The sequence below is a fragment of the Onychomys torridus genome, chromosome 22 (genome assembly GCF_903995425.1).
Source record: "Onychomys torridus chromosome 22, mOncTor1.1, whole genome shotgun sequence".
NCBI lineage: Eukaryota > Metazoa > Chordata > Mammalia > Rodentia > Cricetidae > Onychomys > Onychomys torridus.
The window spans coordinates 720-24,771 of record NC_050464.1 but is presented as its reverse complement, the minus strand read 5'-3'; the positions used below and the strand labels follow the sequence as shown (position 1 = coordinate 24,771).

General features: G+C 41.8%; 1 protein-coding gene across 2 annotated transcripts; it reads left to right on the top strand.

Annotated features, from left to right (window-relative positions):
• Positions 1-9,528: 9,528 nt before the first annotated feature.
• Rfc3 (replication factor C subunit 3) lies at positions 9,529-23,774 on the top strand. Of its 2 annotated transcripts, none has more exons than XM_036172081.1 (7): positions 9,529-9,672; positions 10,783-10,920; positions 13,228-13,295; positions 14,668-14,765; positions 21,527-21,708; positions 22,259-22,395; positions 22,472-23,774. In XM_036172081.1, exons 1-7 carry the CDS (start codon positions 9,586-9,588, stop codon positions 22,572-22,574), a joined length of 813 nt encoding a protein of 270 aa, XP_036027974.1. In that variant the 5' UTR covers positions 9,529-9,585; the 3' UTR covers positions 22,575-23,774. The 2 variants fall into 2 exon arrangements, with proteins under 2 accessions (XP_036027974.1, XP_036027975.1); XM_036172082.1 differs by lacking the exon at positions 9,529-9,672 and adding an exon at positions 9,780-9,897.
• The last annotated feature ends 278 nt before the right edge of the window (positions 23,775-24,052 follow it).

The following is a 24,052-nucleotide window of genomic DNA, read 5'->3' as shown; positions in this document are numbered from 1 at the left end:
TCTTTATCTATTGATAGTCATGCTACTTTTTCTCCTGTCTGCAGTGAACAATGTTACAAAGAACACTGGTTTGTGAGAATCCCTTCAAAATCTTGCTTCAATTAATTGTTTATACTCCTGACTGTGATATTACTGGATTATATGGTTGTTCTATTCTTTTTAAGATTTATTATTTTTTTATGAGTATGAATGTTTGCCTGCATGTATATATGTATATGCACTATGTGTATGCAGTGCTTGCAGAGGCCAGAAGAACGCATTGAGCCTCTTGGAACTGGAGTTACAGATGGTTGTCATCCTCTGTGTGGGTGCTGGGAACCAAACCTACATCCCCTACAAGAGCAGCCAGTGGGGGCTGGGATCATTTAATTGTCATTAATACAAACATTTCCTGCCTTTTAGTACCATAGGATCATAGCAGTAGATGAGCAACTGAAAGTCTGCTGCTGTGGCTTAATGTGGTAATAGAGTTTTGCTGATTTTAGATGTGTGTGTGTAGTACAAGAAATTACATTTACCTGTGTTTCTATACTTGAAGATTAATCCATTTAAAAAAATAAACAACAGATATTCATAATGATACAAAAAGATAAAGCAGAGAGCATTAGACCATTTAGTCATTAGCATTTAGTCATTTACCTGTTGCCTGGAAATCAATTCTCAAGTGGAAAGAAAATTCTGGGGTATTTAGCTTAATCTATTGTCATAGTGAGAATATATTACAGTAATAGTTACCATACCATGAATCATGAGCAATTTTATTATACAAAATGTGTGTTAATAGAACCTAACAGGATTATTAATTTGTCTTCTACTCCTTGTTATTTCTTTTGTGTCTCTCATGATTTTCTTTTAAGATATACCACTAAGCTCTTCATTTCTCTGTGCTCTCATTTTAAAATGACTAGAAGCCATTGACCCACAGAAGGAAGTTTGAATTGTTATGTCTTTTATTATCAGGATTTTGAATATTCCTCATCACTAATTTATTTTGAAGATGAAGTTATGTTCAGTCATCAATTTGAAGATACTTGTATTTAAAATTTTTTATTAACACCAAATAGTCTCTTAAATTTTGTAAGTTACCGTAACAAAAATACTCCCATAACTTTGGTGTTTTATTTTGTTGGTAGAACTTTCTATGTTCTAAGTAGTGTTTGAAATTTAGAATTAAAACTGTAACTATTCAAATTAGAAAATGGTTTTGATGTTATATCTTTAGTCTTATCCCACCACTTTTAAATAGATGTATAAAATAAATAAAAGGAAGATTACTTACTGGTAATTTATGTTTCTTTCTTTCTTTCTTGGATCTCACTCTGTAGCCCAGGCTAGCCTCAAACTCACAGAGATCTGCCTGGCTCTGCCTCCTAAGTGCTGGGGTTAAAGGCATTCACCACCACTGCCTGGCTTTCCTTCCACTTTTTCAACAGAAGGCTTTTGGGGGTCACAGTACTTGTCTGTGATGGAGCTCAGTTCATAACACCTTTTCTCCCTCTAAAATAGCAACTTGAATATTATAAGCTGAGGGAATTTGAAAACTGACAAATGCAGAAGAAACTCTGACTTTCATCTGAAGCATGTCACAGACCCTCACTGGTGCTGTGGATATTGCTCTGTATAAATAAAATGCTGTTTGGCCACTGGCCAGGCAGGAAGTATAGGCGGGACAAGAGAGAAGAGAATTCTGGGAGGTGGAAGGCTTGGGCAGGGAGACACTGCCAGCCACCGCCATGACAAGAAAGATGTAAGGTACTGGTAAGCCATGAGGCAAAGTATAGATTAATAGAAATGGGTTAAATATAAGAATAAGAGGTAGACAATGGTAGGCCTGAGCTAATGGCCAAGCAGTTTAAATAATATAAGTCTGCGTGTTTACTTGGTTGGGTCTGAGTGACTGTGGGACTGGCGGGTGAGAGAAATTTGTCTTGACTGTGGGCCAGGCAGGAAAGCTCTAACTACAAATGGCACCCAACGTGTTGGCAAGAGTTTCCACCTAAAACCTGACAAAAAAAGATTCTAAAACGGAGTTAAAAACAGCTTCCTAGTTGTGTCTCTCAAGTTAGCGGCAGCCTGCCGGTTTGAGCTACTATGGTGGGTTCTTGGCCTGTGCCTCTGACCTGCAGTGTGGCGGGAATGAGGAGTCTATAGGCGGCACTTTACTCTGCTGCATGGTGGAGTTAGCCTTTGCCAGTTTTTTTTTTTTTTTTTTTTTTTTTTTAAAGGTTTCTGGGCTATGCGCTGCTTTGATAGAACTGCTTCTGATAGTTGGTGGTACACATGGCTCCAGACCCAGAGCTGGCAGTAAACTGTACCACAGCCATGTTGGGAAGCTGAGGTGGGCGGAGCCAGCAGCCACAGTGGCATTTCAGTCTTACAAAGATGGATATTACACAGAGAATATGGTTTATGTTGTCTTTGGGATTTTTAACTACAGAAAAAGATTTGATTGTAAAAGCTGTTGAGTTAAACAAATATGTAAATTTTAAAGGTACCTTGACTTCAAAATTTGGATATAAGGATATGTTGCTTTGGAAAAGAGTCTCTGCTTTTGTTTCCACAGAAAGCCAGAGGCTGTGGATTTGTTCCAGATTAAGATACATCAGGTTTGATCAGCCAAGACCACATGAAAGGTCTCTGATGACACCATGGCCCAGATGATCCAACATCCAGAATGGTTTCAAGGCAACTGGCTCAGAGGTTCACCCTCACCAAATACTCCATAATCCTAAAATTTTCTTTGTGTCCCCATAAGCGCCCCCCCTCCAGCAGGAAGTAGTAAGAGAAACTACGCCCAATTTCCCAAAATTATCAAGCTGGCTTTGGAGATGGAATTGGCTCACTCCTTCTCTAAACCCAGACATATTGCTAAAAGAAAAGGTTAAGAGATTCTTGTGTCCCAAATCAGAAGAGCCCTCTGGTGTGGGACAGAGGAAAGCCAATATTTTTATTTAAATCAGGTTGATTATAAATGCAATTGCTTTCTAAAGATAAAAAGGGGATATGATATAGATATAATAGGATGAAAGGGGAGATTAATGAACTTACTTCTAAAAAGCAACAATTCGTTTAAAATGTTTTACATTGGTATAGATTTTAGTCTATTGATACAAACGTAAAGTTAATTTTGTTATACTGTGTGTATATTTCTACTCTTGTTTAAGGTATTATGTTTGTACAGCTCATTTAAAATTGTAATGGATAGGGGGTTGGTAGAGCACTTGCCTAGCAAGCGTAAGGCCCTGGGTTCGATCTTCAGCTCCACATACAAAAAAAATTGTAATGGATAATTAAAAATAGATTAATAATTAGTCATCTATGATAATCATACTCGTAGCCATGTTAGTTAAGTCTTCTAGGTATACACAGAGATATTTCAGATAGATAGGTAATCTTCAAATACTTCAAAGACCTACAGAATATGGCATCTAAAATATTTTTAAAATTTAGAATTTCTGGGCAGTGAGACATGTCTGTTCATGAAAGCACCAATTTACTTCAGAGAGGAGGATGGGCATTAAAGACACTTCATATGGAGTTTATCTTTACCTTGGCAAAAATAGCCATTTGGGCAAGAAACTGTTCTTGCCTGGACTGCTTGATTGACTGGACATGCAGGACCCATAGAAAGGTGACCACAAAACTTTGCTTGACAAAATGGTCCTTCAGGTTCCTGCTTCACAGAGGAAACTGCCAGACATTCTACAGGACACTGAGAGAAGTGACCAAGAGACTCTAGCCCTGTGGGGGCCCCAACTTTACAAAGGAACATTAGGTGACTGTCCAGGCTGCCAGCTGTCTCTGTCTACCCTGCAAGACTCTCAAAAGTTGCTTGCATCCTTCTCCCGGTTCTCAGGTAATATTATATTCTGAGGTCTTTGATGTGGTTGAAGACTAGATAGTTATAATTTCCTCAATTATGATAAAAGATAAGTTAGATATAAAAACTTAGACTCACAAAAATAAGATAGATAGGATATCTTCTTTAATATTGTAACTGTAATTCTTGTTTGATAATTGTTTTGTTATATGTAATTTTACTATGTGAAAGTTAAAACCTTGCTTAAAAAAAAAAAGAAAAGGGGAAGTGCTGTGGATATGGCTCTGTATAAATAAATGTTGTTTGGCCAGTGGCCAGGCAGGAAGTATAGGCAGGACAAGAGAGAAGAGAATTCTGGGAGGTGGAAGGCTGGGGCAGGGAGATACTGCCAGCCACCGCCTTGGCAAGGAAGATGTAAGGTACAGGTAAGCCACGAACCACATGGCAAAGTATAGATTAATAGAAATGGGTTAATTTAAGATAGAAGAAGTAGATAACAAGAAGCCTGCCATGGCTATACAGTTTGTAAACAATGTAAGTTTCTGTTTGTTTACTTGGTTGGGTCTGATCATCTATGGGCCTGGCGGGTGAGAGAGATTTGTCCTGACTGTGGGCCAGGCAGGAAAACCTCTAACTCACTACAGATGAATCTCCCATACTGAAAGGAAGGGAACATCCTCACTTCTTAGCATGAACACCAGCCCTGGCTGTGTTACACCTAACCCTTTATGTAACATGAGGAAGGAGAGAGACAACACTTATGAGTTCCAAAGATTTTATTAAATCACCACATAAGTAGGTCACTGACTATCAGGGATTCAGGACAAAAACTCGGGAGCCTTGTTTCTCCTGACAGCCTGAGCAGGGGCAGCATAAAAATCACAAACATTTGTTGCCAAGTTACAGTTATGATTTTCACCAATGAGGATTTAGAGATTAGGGGCTTCCTTGAATGTTCTGTCGTTGTCAACCAGTATACAATGCAAACCTTTCAGTCCAATCAATCAGATTCTAGAGGAATAAAGATGCATGATGACTATTTCTGTGGTTTAGGGAGGGGGTGGGTTAGCTTTTGGAAGGATCCGAACACCCCTAGGGCTTGGGAACCTGAACTTTGTTTCACTCTACTGGTAAAATGGAGTCTGAAGTCAAAACGGCAGTGCTCAGCCAAGGTGCTTTTGCCCGCTCCTGTCAGCTGTACATTGGACTTCCTCTGAGCACTTCACACTTCACACTCAATTATTAAACTATGAAAACCAGCATTCAATTTTTTTCCTTTGGGTTTTCATTTCCCTTTTACTCTCTCTGTCTCTGTCTCTGTCTCTGTCTCTGTCTCTCTCTCTCTCTCTCTCTCTCTCTCTCTCTCTCTCTCTCTCTGTGTGTGTGTGTGTGTGTTTCCCATTAAGCTGTCTTTCTTGGTGTAATTTACAGGGCTCCAGTCAATGTATCTATCATGAGCAGAAGTTAGAGATCTGATCCCCCCGCCCAGTCCTGTCCTTCTTTATCTAATACATAGAGAAAACTCACAGAGGAACCACATCTAAATTAAACAGCAATCACAAAAACTAATGTAGTTTTAGAGGTCAGCACAAGAGGAACTAGGCTTGGAAAATAGAGAGATGACCTGTGCCACACCTAATATCTGTAACTGTATAATCTTTGCAAAGGTTGAGTGATTTAGGAGTGACAAGGCACAGAATATTAGATTTATCATCAGAAATTGGCAGTTGGTGTTCACCATATCTATTTTTATTTTTATTTTCTTAAAAGAAATCTATGGATAGGTATTTTGCCTGCATATATGTCTGTGCACCAAATGCACGCAGTGCCCATGGAGCCAGAAGAGGGCAACTGATCCCCTCAAACTGGAGTTACAGATGGTTGCGAGCTGCCATGTGGGTGCTGGGAACTGAACACAGGTCTGCTTTAAAAGCAGCCAGTGCTCTTAACCACAGAGCCTTCTCTCCAGTTTCAGATGATGCTTATTTTAATAAATGAGAACTAGATTCCAGGACCATAAGAACAAATTTAATAGGCTCTTAATACGCAACACCTACTATTATAGAGAAGTAAATTTGTCTTCTTCCAGTCTATCATCCATCCACATCCATTCTAGGCTATGCATTTTTTCTTAAACAAGTCACATGTTTTGATGCTAACCTTCCAGCATACTACAAATGGCCCTTTGTTCTGACACCTGTCTACTTACCATCATTCTTGTGCCTCCCTCAACCCTCACTGTGTGCCTATTTGGACAGATGTTAACAGCTGTGTGCTGAATATCTAAGCTCTCATTTTTTCTTATTCTTAGAACTCTATTTTATTTTGGTACAACCACCAAGGTAACCTCTACAGATATAGTGGTTAATTCTTCAGGTTGTCATGTATTGAGCCAATGGAAGGTTCATGTGCTTTGTAAACATTCGCCCAGCCCAGCCAGGAAGATGTGTGGGTAATGCTCCCTGCCCCTGGAGTGAGGGATATTTGAAGCCCTCTTTTTCCCATCTCCAGCTTATGCTTTATTAGCTGCTGATCTTTGCTATCTATTAGTCCCTGGGTGGAGTTGCTACCTCCAACCTTGCAGGCAACTCAAGTGCTGTACTTGTATTAAGCTCTCTTTGTTCTCACACTGGCATGACTGGCTTGTAGCTCTACCACATGGAGAGTAAACTCTCTCCAGCCACCAAGAGGTAGCTGCAGCCTTTCTCGGCTACCTCATATTCAGCTCCATGTCTACAGAGTGGGCTTGAAGGTAAGTGGAAGCCTCTTGTTAGAAGCCAAACTGACTTACAATTTAGTTTGTTGAAATCAGCAGCATCAGAAGGAGGGATGTCTACAAAGACAATAATTCCTGACATTTTTCAAGGACATTGGGAGGCCTGGTGTGCTGGCACAGAGCTTGTCCTCCTTACCTGCTTATTTTGACTTTCTCATATCCAGAACAAGCCACCTTATCCATTTCCTCAATGCTCCAGGCTCTTCTTATTTTAAACCCAGCAGCACCTGTTCTCAGGGCAACATCTGTGAGTAAATTGCAATTCACACCACAGGCTCTCTCCCTTGCTTCCTTCAGAAAGCGCCTTCTACATTCGCTCTGCCTGTATTTAGGGTGGGGTTTGCACCTCAGTTAACCCAATCAGATAAACCCTCACAGACACCCCCAGAGATTTGTTTCCATGGTGATCTCACATCCCGTCAAGCTGACAAGCAAGCTAAATCATCACAATGTGCTTTCAGGTGTCTGGAAATAACTCCTCAAGCTGCTGCAGGGAGCAAAGCAGAGCTGTGTCTCTCTGGCCTTAGTCCACTGTCCATGATATGAGGATTCGTCCCCCCTTTCTAGTCAATTCCCAGGTCTCCTAAATTGAAGAATTCTGAGTATGATTGTAAGATAAAAATACAGGGCACCCAATTCAAATTTAATTTCAAATAAAAATTAATTACACTGCAAATATTGCCTGGGACATATACTAAAATGTTATCTGAAATCCAAATGAATGGGAGCAGCTGTGTTGTGTATTGTGAAATCAAGTAAGCCTAGATGAGCTATTGTTTTTCCTTTATTTCAATCTCCTATAACACAGCACTAAAGCTCATACTGTCAGATACACCATGAACTATCTGTCCTTATTGAAGTTGTCATGCTTTGGATATTACTGTCATGGGTTATTGTAGCATCTACCTCACACTCCATGACTCTTCCATGACCAGTGCCAGTGTCTACAGACATGGCCCTTCATCTCCATGAGTCTTCCCATGACCTCAGTTCCAGTGTCTATAGACATGGCCCTTCATCTCCATGAGCCTTTCCATGACCACAGTCCCAGTGTCTATAGACATGGCCCTTCATCTCCATGAGTCTTCCATGACCACAATCCCAGTGTCTATAGACATGGCCCTTCATCTCCATGAGTCTTCCCATGACCACAATCCCAGTGTCTATAGACATGGCCCTTCAATATCTTTGCCTCTGATTTCCTTTACACTCTCACTTCAGAACTTGTTTCTTCATTCCAATTCAACAATAGAGATCATGGAGGGTTTTCTTTTACAATATTAGGGCAGCTAAAGAGGTATCCCTGAAGGCCGGGCGGTGGTGGTGCATGCCTTTAATCCCAGAACTCGGGAGGCAGAGGCAGGTGGATCTCTGTGAGTTCAAGGCCAGCCTGGGCTACAGAGTGAGTTCCAGGAAAGGCGCAAAGCTACACAGAGAAACCCTGTCTAAAAAAAAAAAAAGAGGTATCCCTGAGTATAGGACAGGGCCATGGGCCCAGTTCTGTGGACACTGAAGAAAAGCTATTTAGAAGGTGCATTTGCTGCTCACCAATGTAAATGCAGATGTCCTGAGGCAGAAGGTCTAGATTCGTTTAGAAAGTTTCTTGAAATCAGGAACTGGATCTTATAGTTGGGGTGTCATTGATTTTCCTCAGTAATATCTTTTCTACCTCATTTAACATAAAGGTTCACAAGAAAGCACAATCAATTCGAGTTTAGCATGTTGATAGAAGGCTACTAAGCATATCTGGAAATTAATTCCAGTACTGAAAGAATTTCTAATCATAAGACAGGATTCTGAGTAAGGACACAAGAGAAAAGCATGCATTAAATAAGCAATCAAGGGGCTGGAGAGACGGCTCAGGGGTTAAGAGCCCTTGCTGCTGTCATAGACAGTCTGCGTTCAATTACCAACACCCATGTCAGACAACTCATGACCAACTGTAAGTCCAACTCATGGAGGTCCTCTTCTAGCCTCCATGGACACACACACACACACACACACACACACACACACACACGTGTATATATATAAAAGTAAATATGCAATCAGCATTACAACTAGAAAAGCATATTTTGATATGTGCATCTAAGTGGCACCATGATTGTGTGGGCTTGACATTCAGAATATTTTCCCAGGTGTTTCACATTTTGCCTTTTATCTAGGATATTTTCAAACATTCTCTGTACAAAATAGCATGCTAGCCCCATGTCTTCTCCCCTACTGGTCTTCTGTAGTCTTTCATGTTACTTTGATTTTTCTTTCTTTCTTTCTTTCTTTCTTTCTTTCTTTCTCTCTCTCTCTCTCTCTCTCTCTCTCTCTCTCTCTCTCTGTGTGTGTGTGTGTGTGTAATGGAGATAAAAAAATAAAATAAAATGAAGTTAATCTTTCTTCCTTCCACTATTTATTCAATAAACTCTTCTGGGCATCTGCCTGTGAGAGGAACCCAAAGAAGGATTAACTTCAGTGACAAGAACACATCTCGAGAGATGGCTCAGTGGTTAAGAGACATCTGCTCTTCTAGAGGACCTGGGTTCAATTCCCAGCACTCACCCTAAAGGCAGGGAATTTGATGTCCTCTTCTGGCCTCTAAGGGCACCAAGAACACATATAGTTCACATTTGCAATTAGGCAAATGCTCATTGACATTAAAAAAAAAATTAAAGAGAAAAACAACTCTACAAATAAAGATAACAAATTTCTGTGGCACAAATTTGAATGAATTTATGAAAAAAACGGAGGAAGCATCCAGGTTGGATGCCGGTCCAAAATGTCACAAAGGGTGAGAACAAGGATTGCACGCAGTTATTGCTGCAGGGCAGGGGTGGGGGTGGGGAAGGTGTGCGCGCTAGGCGGGTGATTATTTCAGGCCCCAATCGGACGCGGTAGTCTCGGGTCCGGAAGTCGTCCGCTGCCGGAAGTGACGCGCGGTTTGGCGCTCGCGGGAAAACTCGTCTTGTGTCTGGGAGGCTGTAGGGCTCCAGCTGCCATGAGCCTCTGGGTGGACAAGTACCGGCCGTGCTCACTTGCCCGGCTGGACTATCACAAGGAACAGGCGGCGCAGCTGCGCAACCTGGTGAGCAGACCCGGAGGGAGGAGAGAAGCCCGCGGGGCGGGGAAGGCGGCGAGAAGGCGGGCGTCCAGTGCCCGCCGGGGAGCGGAAGGGACACGTTCCCCCGGTGCAGTTTCTGCTGCGGGGGTTCCGTGAGCTGGGGGTGGGGACCTGGCGGAGACCGAGGGAGAATGGTGAGCAAGCCCCGGCCGTAGGAGGGCCTGGGGCGGATAGGCTCTCCTGCTACAGGTATGTGATGGAAAGGTGAAGGAGGAGACGGTACTCTGGATCCTGTTCTTAGTTACCGACCTCTTCGGAATCACAGCGAACTCCTTTCTGAAAATGAGAAATTATTTTAACAAATGCTTCTGACCTCCATGTGAGAGTTTTTGGAAGAATCGAGAGAGAAGATGTTTTAGTTGTCCTTTTTTTTTGTTGTTGATAATGCGTGTAATAATTGAAAAACATTGTACTTCATGTGTATGCACACCGGTTCTCTTTACATTAAGTTTCCTAGTGGTAGGATGGATACGTTTTATTGGATTTCTAAGGCTACTTGTGCTGACCCGGGACTATATTTTTAGAGCAGGGGTCTAATGTACTATTTACCTGCGTTAATAAATTTGCTTTTAAACAGTCTGCATCTTCTCATCAGAACCAGCCCACGCCCATAGTGCTTTTTAGTTTAGTAGCATTCTCTTACGGCTGTCTTTTCCATAGCATCCCTTATGTGAAGTTTTCCTTTACCTCCCAAGTGAAGGTGCAAGGAAATTAGTGCACCCACGTCTTAGCAAGAGAACCTTTTTTGGGGAACCCTGGCAATCCGAACATCTGTCTCAGTTACAGAGATCTATTCTGCATTCCCTCAGCTTTTATTTTCAAAAGCGCCCTTCAGAGAGCTTGCTTAGGGAGTTCGTGCGTTTAAGCATTTAGTGTTGTGCCTTCCATGTTCTGTGTTAATGCATGCAAGTTGGCTTCAATTAGGGCCCAGAGAATAATAAACATTTCAGAGTTTGGTAAATGTTCTATTGGAGTTGGATGATAAACAGAATACCTTAGTACTCTAAAAGTAGCTTGTTTAACCTGGAGCACCTGGGTTTGATGAGAGGAAAATGCTGTGTTCTTTCTTCTCAGGTGCAGTGTGGTGACTTCCCTCACCTCCTAGTATATGGACCATCAGGTGCTGGAAAAAAGACAAGAATTATGTGTATCCTACGAGAACTTTATGGTGTCGGGGTAGAGAAATTGAGAATTGAGCATCAAACTATCACAGTAAGCATCTCATGTCAGGCTCAACAGATGTTTTCATCTGACAAGGGTTTTCAATCCTGGTTATGTATACACCCCTCCCCACCAGAGGCTGCCTAGTGTGTGACTTAAAGGGTTTGTGTGTAGGTGTAGGTGTAGGTGGGGTGAGAAGGATAATTGCCTGCTGTGAGTCCTCCCTCTCTTTTCCATTTTGTTTGAAGAATTTCTTTGCCATCTCCTAAGCCAGGCTGGCTGACCTTGGCAGCTTCTGAGATTCTCCTGCCTCTGCCTCCCACCTCCCTGTAAGGATGCCCCAGGATTACAGGCATTAGTACTCTCAACCAGCTTTTCCTTGGGCCTGGGATCTGCACTGGGGTCACCATGCTTGTACATGCATGCCCAGCAAGTGCTTTTACTCATCCATTTCCCCAGTCTCTGAAATTCCCTAAAGTGCTCCCGCAGCCCAGCAGAATTAGCAGCTCTTTCCCAACAGTAGTTTGTAGTCTGCCTTGATTATGGTTGTTTATCTTTTACTTTGGCCAGATTGTATTTGTTTTGAAGTTATGTTTTCAAGTTCTTCATGGCCTTTAATGGAGTGTCTTATTGTGTTTTGAAAAAGCAAAAATGTTTAGTGTGGATGGTCATGCTATTAATAGAATCTTTGGGAGGGTAAATGGATTTTAGGCTAATGTTGAGATATCTCAGAAGAAATGTATTATCTTACAAGACAAAAAAAATGAGTAGAAACATGAACTATGCTCTCAGTTGGTGAGCTTAATATTGAAAAGTCTTTTCCCCAAGTTATGGTATAAATTTCAATTATAATCCCAATTTTTAGCATCTGTGATGCCATCCTAAATTCCATTTCTGAAATGAGATAAAGTTACAAAGAGGATGAGTGGAGTGGGTGTGTTCATTCCCTTTTCTCATCCATGGGATCAGATCGCCTCACTAACTTAGGAAGGTGGGTCTGTTTGAAGGGAGGGGAGTTATTGTGGTTTATTGATTTTGTGAGATCAGAAATTGCAGTAAAGTCCAGTACATCAACTTGAGTCCTGTGCCTTGAATTTCAGAAGATTTAGTCTATGGTCAGTTGACAGTGCCTTTAGGCCCAAGGTGAGACAGAAAAGTCATAGGAGTGCAACTTTATGAAGGAAGAGTTTCCTCTGACAGTGGACAGGGAGCAGAGTATCAGGCAGGAAGGGACCAGGCACAGATATCCCCAAAGACCTACCCCAGCTCCTCAGTCCACCTCTTCTAGGTAGGCCCTACCCCCTAGTGTTTCCAGAACATCCCAAAATAACAATACCAGCTGAGGACTGAAGTTCCGTACTTAAGTCTGTAGGGATGTTGCATATCCAAACCGTGACATGGGCTTCTTTAAGGAGATGGCAAATGAGAGTTTAAGTCTAAAACAACAATGATTCAGCCTGTGAAACCCAAATAGCCCACAAACATGCAGAGAGTTAATTTAGTGGAAAGGAGGATGAGCCAGTATAGCTGGTCATCTATTGGAGGAAAAATAAAGATGAATCCTGTGCCATACAGTTATGAAGTTCAGTTCTATGTGATTTAAAGACTTACATGTTAGGATGAAATACAGACTATCTTAGACTGTGTGAGCTCCTGATGGGCAGGAGAACATAAAAGCTACAGAAAAGTGGGTAGTTAGAGCATGTGACTTTAGTCCAAAAGTCATAGGATAAGCTGAACCAGCAGAGAATGATTGGCATAAAGTATGTGAGGGGCATGTCAGATAATGGTCTCTCAGATAGATAGCAGAAAGACACCTTGGTCTAGAACAGCTAGTAATCACAGGGTGAAATGTGAGTGGGCAGTGACATGTAAGGGAATGGGAGCTTTGGGATAGCCCAACAGTGTGAGTCTGTTCTGTATTATGAAGCAGCAAGATCAAAATCCATCCAGAGACTGAACAGCCAGACATTTTAGTTTCTTGTTCAGCTGATGGGTCTATAGACAGCTGACACTGACATGCACAATGTCAACAAAGTGAAAATCCATAAAGGTAATTAGCTGTAGAACATGCATGTTATAAGTTGATACATGGTCATCACCTCACACCAGTTGTCTGAGAGGGATTGCAAAGAAGTCACATTATTAAGTGGGAAGAGCAAAACAGAGGTATGTGTGAGATCTCCTCTTTTTATATTTTCATTTTTCATGGAACATGGATCCTATGAATGTATTTTTCCTTTATTTCTGTATTAACATGGAAGACTGCAGGTAGTTGACAGTGGAGAGTTGGTGATACATGAAAAAAAGAAGACAGCCAGTAAGTAAATATTGAGCAGATTCTTATTTCCTTCACAGACTCCATCTAAAAAAAAAATTGAAATCAGCACCATTGCCAGTAACTACCACCTTGAAGTTAATCCCAGGTAAATTGCTACTAAATATTTTTAGAAAAGTAGTTAGAAATTACAATTTTTAGCAAAACAACAACAACAAAAAAAATAGTTTGTGGTCATTGTCTTCTAGCTTAGAGTGATTTTTTGACATACTGTTGTACATTTGGAAGCTCGAGATATAAAGCAGATTAAAGTAAAGCTGCATGCTTGACACCCACGGCCCGGTGTCGGCCTACTGTGCTCTCACTGAGGTCCGCTCGCTCTGCAGAACTCACTGTTTTCCACGGTTCCTTGCATGAGTTCTGTTGAGGTGTCCTGACTCAGTCAGTGCTGGTGAGCATGAACAAAGCTGTCTAAAAAGTTGGTCCTGTCTGGAATGAGTATTTCAGATACCAAATGTGGGCCACCATTCTTCTTTGGTAGATTTTGTATTTCATTGTCTCAATTAGAAGATTATGGTAGTCACTAGCCAGTGCCCGGATGCCTACTGAGATAGAAGATCCTAGTCCTGCTATAGGGGTTGCAGGGACACTGGGGACCCATGTTGCAGTATCTAAGCTGGGAAAAGTGTCAGGGTTCTGTTCTTGGAGGTTTACAGATCAGACATCCTTAGGGCAGTGGCCATCATGGACCATGTGACAGAGGTGAGTGTCTCTGAAGAAGAAGGGGTAGAATGGAGGGAGAGGATGGGGGAGTGTGTGTGGATTTGGCGCAGGCACTGTGTGTGTTCTACATGAACTGTCGTCTTCAGTCCATAGAGTAACTCCGAGATGGTTCATCAAAGGAAAGATCAGGACTGGATCAAGTTATAAAACTAACATGTTTGCTCCATAGGCTACTTGGGGATATACCAGCCCTTGGCTGGGAAAATAATCACCAGAGTCCAGATGTTCTGACTGAGCTGTAACCAATAGAGGGAAACTTAATGGCTGTGTGGGTAATTATAAAGTAATTGACAAATGAGATGTAATTAGGTCTTTCTGTAGTGAGTAAGGTAGTAGCAAAATATTTGTTAAACTGTTAGTTTTCTCCTTAAGTAGTAATACTACTGTGAGAACACACTGAATGTTTTCAATGGTAATATAATTGAAATTTGTTAATGAGCCTAAAACATCTCAATTTTAAAGGTTTATAATAGTAATTAGATAGTACTAGTTTCAACAAAATTTTAACTGTAAGATCTTCATTTGTAGACAAGCATGGTGGTATGCTCTGGAGGCTGATGGAGGAGGATTGAAAATTCAAAACCAATATGGGCCACATATCAAAAAACCCTGTCTTAAAAACAAAACAAAAGAAGGCAAACTTGCTGACATTTTTTATGTAATAACTGATGAAGAGTAAGGGTGTAATACTTGGTGAGTATTTGCATCCATGTACCCATCTTTCTCCTATTGTATAGTGATGCGGGAAACAGCGACCGGGTTGTAATCCAGGAGATGCTGAAGACCGTGGCACAGTCACAGCAGCTTGAGACCAGCTCCCAAAGAGACTTCAAAGGTGAGTGCTGAGGAGGCTTCCTGGGAAGCTGCCAAGCACCAGTGGTCCTTCTATTGGAGTTCAGAATGAATGCGTGCTGGGCACAGTGGCATTTGGGAGGCAGAGGCAGAACTATCTCTGTAGTGCAGGAACAGTGTGGTCAACATAGTGAGCTCCAGGATAGCCTGGGCTACACAGAGATTGGCCTCGAAAGAAAGCGAGAAAAGACAAATGAATGCGAGCCCTGGTCTCTGCCCATGTGTTCACAGTCTCCTGTCTGTGGTGCCTATTTGACACTTCAGAGAAAGTACTGGGAGCACACACCATTTAAAATAAACGAGATTTCAAAAACTGGTTTATGACCAAAACTTCCCTTGTCAACTGTGAACAACGATTAAAATGAAAACCGACTATAATCCCATCTCCTAGACAGCCATTATTGACTGATTTTTGCCTGCCAGTATTTTTTTATATGCATTTCTTACATATAAGATTTTGTGATGACAAAAATGTCAGCATTTCATGCCTGTCATGTATTTTGTCAAATTCTTCATATGAGGGACAATGTAAATTTATATTTCTCCAAAACAGTTATCTAATCTGCATGTTGCTATTTTTTATCTTTGTCATTTTGGAGGAAAAAGCAGGTGTATTTTTTTTTCTTTTGTATATGTATGTATTGTTTGCATTATTTGTAGTTATTTTTAGCCAATTGTTTGTATGTACATGAAGTGATGTACAGTGTACATGTGTAGAAGTGTACACAAGGCCAGAGGTTGACACTCCTGACTTCCGAGTTCACAAGGTGGGGTCTCTCACTAATGTCAGCTCTGCTGACAGGCATGTGAACTCCAGGAATGCTTTTGACTCCTGCAGCTCTGAGTTTTTTTTTTTATTATTATTTTTATTATATTTGTGTTTTAATTTTACACATCAGCCATGGGTTCCCCTGCCCTCCCCGCTCCGGCTCCTACCTCCACCTTTCCCCAAGCCCCTCCCCTCCATTTCCATCTCCTCCAGGGCCAAGACTCCCATGGGGATTCATTTAAACCTGGTGGATTCAGTACAGGCAGGTCCTGTCCCCTCCTTCCAGGCTGAGCAAAGTGTCCCTGTGTAAGCCCAAGGTTCCAAACAGTCAGCTCATGCACTAAGGACAGGTCCTGGACCCACAACCTGGATGCCTCCCAAACAGTTCAAGCTATTCAATTGTCTCACTTATCCAGAGGGCCTGATCCAGCTGGGGGCTCCACAGCCTTTGATTCATAATTCATGTGCTTCCATTAGTTTGGCTATTTGTCCCTGTGCTTTTTCCAATCTTGGTCTCAACAATTCATGCTCTTACAGTCCCTCCTCTTTCTCGACAATTGGACACCTAGAGCTCCACCTGGGGCCTGGCTGAGGATCTCTGCAACCACTTCCATCAGTTATTGGATGAGAGTTCCAGCTCGACCATTAGGGTGTTTGGCCATCCGATCACCAGACTAGGTCAGATCAGGCTTTCTCTTGACCATTGCCAGCAGTCTACAGAGGATGTATCATTGTGGATTTCTGGGGACCTCTCCAGCACTCTGCCTATTCCTGTTCTCATGTGGTCTGAATTTATCATGGTCTGTTATTCCTTGTTCTCCCTTTCTGTTCTTGATCCAGCTGGGATCTTCTGCTCCCCTAAGCTTTCTTTCCCTCAAACCTTGCCCTTCATTACTCCCACTGTCTTCCAGGCTATTCATGCAGATCTCATCCATTTCTCTGTCATTGGGCAATCCCTGTGTCTTTCCTAGGGTCCCGTTTTCTAGATAGCCTCCCTGGAGTTGTGCAGCAGTCTAGTCATCTTTGTTTTACATCTAGTATCCTCCTATGAGTGAGTACATACCATGTTTGTCTTTTTGAGTCTGGGTGACCTCACTCAGGATGATTTTTCTAGATCCATCCATTTGCCTGCAAACCTCATGATGTCATTATTTTTCTCTGCTGAGTAGTACTCCATTGTGTATATGTACCATATTTTCTTTATCCATTCTTCAGTTGAAGGGCATCTAGGTTGTTTCTAGGTTCTGGCTATTACAAACAATGCTGATATGAACATAGCTGAGCAAATGCCCTTGTGGTATGATTGAGCATTCCTTAGGTTTATGCCCAAGAGTGCTACAGCTGGGTCTTGAGGGAGATGGATTCCCAATTTTCTAAGGAAGCGCCATATTGATTTCCAAAGTGGCTGTACAAGCTTGCATTCCCACTAGCAGTGGAAGAGAGTTCCCCTTGCTCCACATCCTCTCCAGCATAAGCTGTCTTCTGTGTTTTTGATCTTAGCCACTCTGACAGGTGTAAGGTGGTATCTCAGAGTCATTTTGATTTGCATTTCCCAGATAATCAGGGATGTTGAGCAATTCCTTAAATGTCTTTCAGTCATTTGAACTTCCTCTGTTGAGAATTCTGTTTAGTTCTATAGCCCATTTCTTAATTGGACTGTTGGGCATTTGATGTCTAATTTCTTGAGTTCTTTATATATTCTGGATATCAGCCTTCTGTCAGATGTGGGGTTGGTGAAGACCTTTTCCCATTCTGTAGGCTGTTGCTTTGTCTTGTTGACCGTGTCCTTTGCTCTACAAAAGCTTCTCAGTTTCAACAGGTCCCATTGATTGATTGTTTCTCTCAGTGTCTGTGCTACTGGTGTTATATTTAGAAAGTGATCTCCAGTGCCAATGTGTTCAAGACTACTTCCTACTTTCTCTTCTATCAGGTTCAGAGTAACTGGATTTATGTTGAGGTCTTTGATCCACTTGGACTTAAGTTTTGAGCATGGTAACAGATACGGATCTATTTGCAGCCTTCTACACATTGACATCCAGTTATGCCAGCACCATTTCTTGAAGATGCTTTCTTTTCTCCATTGTCCATTTTTGGCTTCTTTGTCAAAAATTGTATGTTCATAGGTGTGCAGGTTAATGTCAGGGTCTTCAGTTCAATTCCATTGGTCCACATGTCGGTTTTTATGCCAGTACCTCGCTGTTTTTATTACGGTAGCTCTACAGTAGAGCTTGAGGTCGGGGATAGTGATTCCTTCAGAGGTTGTTTTATTGTACATGATTCTTTTGGCTATCCTGGGTTTTTTGTTTTTCCATATGAAGTTGAGTATTATTCTTTCCAGATCTGTGAAGAATTGTGTTGGTAATTTGATGGGGATTGCATTGAATCTGTAGATTACTTTTGGTAAGAATGCCATTTTTACTATGTTAATCCTGCCTATCCATGAGCGTGGGAGATCTTTCCATTTTATGACATCTTCTTCAATTTCTTTTTTCAGGGACTTAAAGTTCTTGTCATATAGGTCCTTCACATGCTTAGTTAGAGTAACCCCAAAGTATTTTATATCATTTGTGGTTATTGTAAAGGGTGGTGTATCTCTGATTTCCTTCTCAGCCTGTTTATTGTATATAGGAGGGCTACTGATAAATATTTTGAATTGATCTTGTATCCTGCTATGTTGCTGAAGGTTTTTATTAGCTGTATCAGTTTCTTGGTTGAATTTTTGGGGCCACTCATGTATACTATCATGTCGTCTACAAATAGGGAGAGCTTGACTTTTTCCTTTCCAATTTATATCCCCTTAATCTCCTTATGTTGTCTTATAGCTCTGGCTAGAACTTCAAGTACTATATTGAATAAATATGGGGAGAGGGGACAGCCTTGCCTTGTTCCTGAGTTTAGTGGTATTGCTTTGAGTTTCTGTCCATTTAATTTGATGTTGGCTGTTGGCTTGCTGTAGTTTGCCTTTATTATGTTTAGGTATGTTCCCTGTATTCCTGATCACTCCAAGACCTTTATCATGAAGGGGTGTTGGATTTTGTCAAATGCCTTTTCTGTATCCAGTGAGATGATCATGTGGTTTTTTTCTTTGAGTTTGTTTATATGGTGTATTACATTGACGGACTTTCGTATGTTGAACCACCCTTGCATCCCTGGGATGAAACCTACTTGATCATGGTGGATAATTGTTTTGATGTGTTCTTGGAGTCTGTTTGCCAGTATTTTATTGAATATTTTTGCATCAATGTTCATGAGGGAGATCGGTCTGTAGTTCTCTTTCTTTGTTGCATGTTTGTTTGGTTTAGGATTCAGGGTAATTGTAGCCTCATAGAAGGAGTTTGGTAATATACTTTCTGCTTCTATTGTGTGGAACATTTTAAAGAGTATTGGTAATAAGTCTTCTTTGAAGATGTGATAGAATTCTGCAGTGAAACCATCTGGTCTTGGGCTTCTTTTGGTTGGGAGACTTTTAATGACTGATTCTAGGGGTTATTGGACTATTTAAATGGCTTATCTGGTCTTGATTTAACTTAGGTATGTGGTACCTATACAGAAAATTATCCATTTCTTTTAGATTTTCCAGTTTTGTGGAGTAGAGGTTGTTGAAGTATGACCTGATGATTCTCTGGATTTCCTCATTGTCTGTTGTTATGTCTCCCTTTTCATTTCTGATTTTGTTAATTTGGATGCTCTCTTTCTGTCTTTTGGTTAGTTTGGATACGGGCTTGTCTATCTTGTTGATCTCAAAGAACCAACTCTTTGTTTCATTAATCCTTTGTATTGTTCTCTTTATTTCTATGTTATTGATTACAGCTCTCAATTTTATAATTTCCTGGCGTCTGTTCCTCCTGGGAGACTTTGCTTCTTCCTGTTCAAGGGCTTTCAGGTGTGCTGTCAAGTCACTAGCATGAGATTTCTCCAGCTTCTTTATGTGGGCATTTAGTGCTATGAATTTCCCTCTTAGCACTGCTTTCATAGTATCCCATAAGTTTGGGTATGTGGTGTATTCATTTTCATTGATCTCTAGGAAGTCTTTAATTTCTTTATTTCTTCCTTAATCCATTCGTGATTCAGTTGAGCATTATTCAGTTTCCATGAGATTGTAGGATTTCTGTAGTTTTTTTCTGTTGTTGAAATCTAACTTTAAACCACGGTGGTCTGATAGAACACAGGAGGTTATTCCAATTGTTTTTTATCTGTTGAGATTTGCTTTGTGGCCAAGTATGTGGTCGATTTTAGAGAAGGTTCCATGGGGTGCTGAGAACAAGGTATATTCTTTTTTGTTCGGGTGGAATGTTCTGTAGATATTGATTAAGTCCATTTGAGCCATCACATCAGTTAAGACCATTATGTCTCTGTTAAGTTTCAATTTGGCCGATCTGTCCAGAGGTGAAAGTGGGGTGTTGAAGTCTCCCATTATTAATGTGTGGGGTTTTATATGTAATTTAAGCTTTAGTAATGTTTCTTTTACATATGTGGGTGCCCTTGTGTTTGGGGCATAAATGTTCAGAATTGAGACTTCATCTTGGTGGATCTTTCCTGCAATGATTATGTAATGTCCTTCATCATCTCTTTTGATTGATTTTAGTTTGAAGTCTATTTGCTGGATATTAGGATGGCTACAACAACTTGCTTCCTAAGACCATTTGATTGGAAAGTCTTTTCCCAGCCTTTCATTCTTAGGAGGTATCTGTCTTTGAATTTGAGGTGTGTATCTTGTATGCAGCAGAAAGGTGGGTCCTGTTTTCGTATCCATTCTGTTAGTCTGTGTCTTTTTATAGGTGAATTAAGTCCATTGATATTAAGGGATATTAATGACCAGTGATTGTTGATTCCTGTTATTGTTTTTATTTTTTGGTGGTAGTGTGTGTGTACTTTTCTTCTTTGGGGTTTACTGCTGTGGTGTTATCTATTGCCTGTGTTTTCATGGGTGTATCTTCGAATTCAATGTGATTATTTTCTGTTGACCATTTTGTACAAAATGTGGAAAAATAATGGTAGGTTTCTTGTAGTCTTTCAAGGTAGGAGACCAGAGGGGGTTTTTCTAGGTTTGGGACTTCGATGCTCCCATGTTTTATTTTCAGAAAGCAGTGAAGTTCGCGACTGCGTGCTGTAGGCACCGGCTTATCCTGCCTTTCCACACCCTGTCCTCCTCCCCTTATCCCTGCTGGCCATCATCCTAGCAGGAAGCTGTCTTTGTTACTTTCAGAGCCAATGACTCCCTGGGATCTCACTGTGTGGGGTCCTGTGTTCTCAGCCACAGACTGGGCCTTATGGGGCCTGCTCCTGCTTATGACTTCTGACTTGTGCTTTCGCATGGCTGTTTCCCAGTGTGTCCTGTGGGCAGTCTGGTTTTACAGTCTAACAGCGGGGAGGGATGTGGAGTCCTCTTTTTGCTGCCACTCAAGGCTGGTGCCCTGTCTTTGGCCCTTTTGTGCAAATGTGAATGCAGTTTGACTTACATGTTGAGGTTGCTTTGTCTATGGTCATTTAAATGGAACCCTGCTGCTACTGCCATCCTTTGGAAACATCTTGTTAATAGAATAAAAAAAAAATACAAAACTTGGATTCTACCCCTGCCTATTCACAGTTCCAGATCCAATCTTCCTGTACATCCTTCCAGATTCTCCTGTGGGCTGTACTCATTGGCTCTGACTCTTGCATCAGAGATCTCCAAAGTATTAACAAATTCCTTAGAATTGCAACTTTGTTGTGATAAAGGCTGAAATAAAGTGAGAAGTCCTAATTTAACTTCATTTTGACCAGCGTTTCTTAGTCTTGTTTGATTATGACATTTTTAAAAATAAAAATACCCTTATCTTCTCTAAATCTGATTTGTCCTTTTCAAAGGTAAAAGTGGAATATCAGGCATCTATTTAGGATTTCATGCCTTCTAATGAGGACACAGTAAAGGCAGAAGTTAACTTAAGGCTTGAATGGCCCCCAGTTGAAGCTGGTTTTGTTTCTCTTTGACCCAGTGGTATTATTGACAGAGGTGGACAAACTCACTAAGGATGCTCAGCATGCCTTGCGCAGAACCATGGAGAAGTACATGGCCACCTGCAGGCTGATCTTGTGCTGTAACTCCACGTCTAAGGTGATACCTCCAATTCGCAGTAGGTGCCTGGCAGTTCGTGTGCCTGCTCCCAGCATTCAAGATGTAAGTCAGGTTACGTTTTCCAGAAATATTTCAGCTCAAACTTTGTTTTCTAAAACGTGGTGAAGCATACCAGTCATTTAAGGGCAGCTGTAGACAGAGCCAAGGCCAGCCGTTAGTAGGTGTACAGATTGATGTGTATACTGGTAAATAGAAATCTAGGACATGTTCTCTTTCATCTGCTTTGACTTCTAACAAATGAGCGTTATGAATTTACCGCAGGAAGTCTCAGGAAGATGTAGTGTCTTCTACCTTAAGCTGATTTACTTTGTTATAGGGGAAATGGAAGCTTAGAGGAAGTAGATAATGTATTGAGGATCCCTGGTCCCGTGGGGGAGTGAGTACACTACTTTCCCTCTCATCTTAACAGCTGTCAGTAAAGTGGACTAGTTCCTCACAGTAGACAGCTTCCTCACACACAGTAGATTGTGCAGGATTGTGTGCAGCAGCACCACTGGAGTCCTCTAGGAGGCCGAGCAGCACTGTGAAAGGGTGTTAGCAGAAGATAGAGATTGCCTCACGTGTTCTTCCTCTCCGTTAATTTGTCTTACAGATTTGCAGTGTATTGTCCACTGTCTGCAAGAAGGAGGGTCTGGCTCTTCCTTCGAAACTGGCTCACAGGCTTGCAGAGAAGTCCGGCCGAAACCTCAGGAAAGCCTTGCTTATGTGTGAAGCCTGCAGAGTGCAGCAGTGAGTGAGGCTGTTACCCAAGGGAACCCTGGGACAGGAGAGTGTGTTGTTAATTTATTTTCTTGTTGCCTCACAGATACCCTTTTACTGAAGACCAGGAAATCCCCGAGACAGACTGGGAGGTGTACCTGAGGGAGACTGCACATGCCATTGTCAGTCAGCAGACTCCACAGAGGTAACAGTGTGGGGGAAGGCACAGACGCCATGGCGTTCCCAGTAGAGTTCAGTCCTGAGCCTCATTTGGAAGGGAAAAAATTGCATATAAGATGTGCAATATAGTGATCCAAAGTAGGTAGTGTGTATAGTTTTATGCTTTTCTTTAATCTGTTAACATGTAAAATTGAACCTTATTTTTGTCTTTTTTCCCCCAGAATACTAGGTAGCTTAGTTTTAGTGCACAGCAAAGAGTACCTAGTGTGCTTGGCCTGAAAGAACAATTGTAATTGTAATTGTGTTGTAATTGATGCAGAATGGGCTAGAAAGACTGAGCTTCCAGCTCTCATCCTAACTTAGCCAAATGTCCTTGACAAGTGACTTCCCCTTAGGTTTCAGCCTTTTCCTTTTTCTCTTGGTGACGCTGTGTGTTATCCCTCCAAGAGTACTTGTGCTTGTTATCCCTCCAAGGGTACTTGTGCTTGGTTACAGAGAGCCGAGAGGTTGTACAGTATGGGTCCAGAACTACAGCACACTGTTCATGCCCAAGGACAGGCTCTGGAAGGGAAATACAAAGTACTTAGAAAGCGTCCTTGTGCCACACTCTGAAGCAGCTTCCGTTCATGGCTGTGGGTTTGTTACTCAGGAGTGGACAGTAATGAAAATGTCTCAGCCACACTGGTTGTTGGCTTATGGCAGCTTCACTGGTGAAGAAGGCTCCATGTCTGGGAGTAAACCTGACAGTTTTGAGGTTCCCCTGCTGTGGCGGTGTGGCATTTCCTCAGCCTCATCCTTGTTGCCTGTCGCAGCTGAGAAGCAAGCTGTCCTTGGGCCCTAGTGGGAGTTGGTCATTTTAGGGTGCAGAGCAGACTCGAGTGCAGCCACGAGAGCCCGAGTGTCCCTGGTTGAGATGGAAGTAATGGTGAGAGGGGTGTGTGTTTCTTGGTGTGTATCCGATGGGTTAGGGTGCGTAAGACTCTTCTTGAGTTAGTGCAGTGGTTAGCGAGACCTCGGGGGTTCTGCTGTGTTACACCCGGACTGTGGCAAGGAAAGGAGTTTGAATGAGTGCTTTTAAGACGACTTGTAATCACTATCTTAATTGACCTGAAGTGATCTTCTGCAGTGGCTTATTCAGAACTCTAGGTAGCTGTTTTCTCCTTTGGTTCAGGAAATGTATTCTAGAAAGACAAAGACAGTTGTTTTCTGAGTTTAGGGAATAGCATTTTTGTTTTTTGGTTTTTTTCCATTATTATTATTATTATTATTATTATTATTATTATGTGTTTTAATTTTACACATCAGCCATGTGTTCCCCTGTCCTCCCGCACCCACCCCCACCTTCCCCCCAGCCCCTCCCCTCCATTCCCATGTCCTCCAGGATCAAGACACCCCTGGGGATTCATTTAAACCTGGTGGATTCAGTACAGGCAGGTCCTGTCCCCTCCTTCCAGGCTGAGCATGTGTCCCTGTGTAAGCCCAAGGTTCCAAACAGCCAGCTCATGCA

Excerpts from the sequence above, each read along its gene's own strand:
- Rfc3 (XM_036172081.1), top strand. The coding sequence starts at position 9,586 with ATGAGCCTCTGGGTGGACAAGTACCGGCCGTGCTCACTTGCCCGGCTG. Across the intron at positions 9,673-10,782 it reads CGGCGCAGCTGCGCAACCTG|GTGCAGTGTGGTGACTTCCC; the intron begins GTGAGCAGACCC and ends CTTTCTTCTCAG. Across the intron at positions 13,296-14,667 it reads CACCTTGAAGTTAATCCCAG|TGATGCGGGAAACAGCGACC; the intron begins GTAAATTGCTAC and ends CCTATTGTATAG.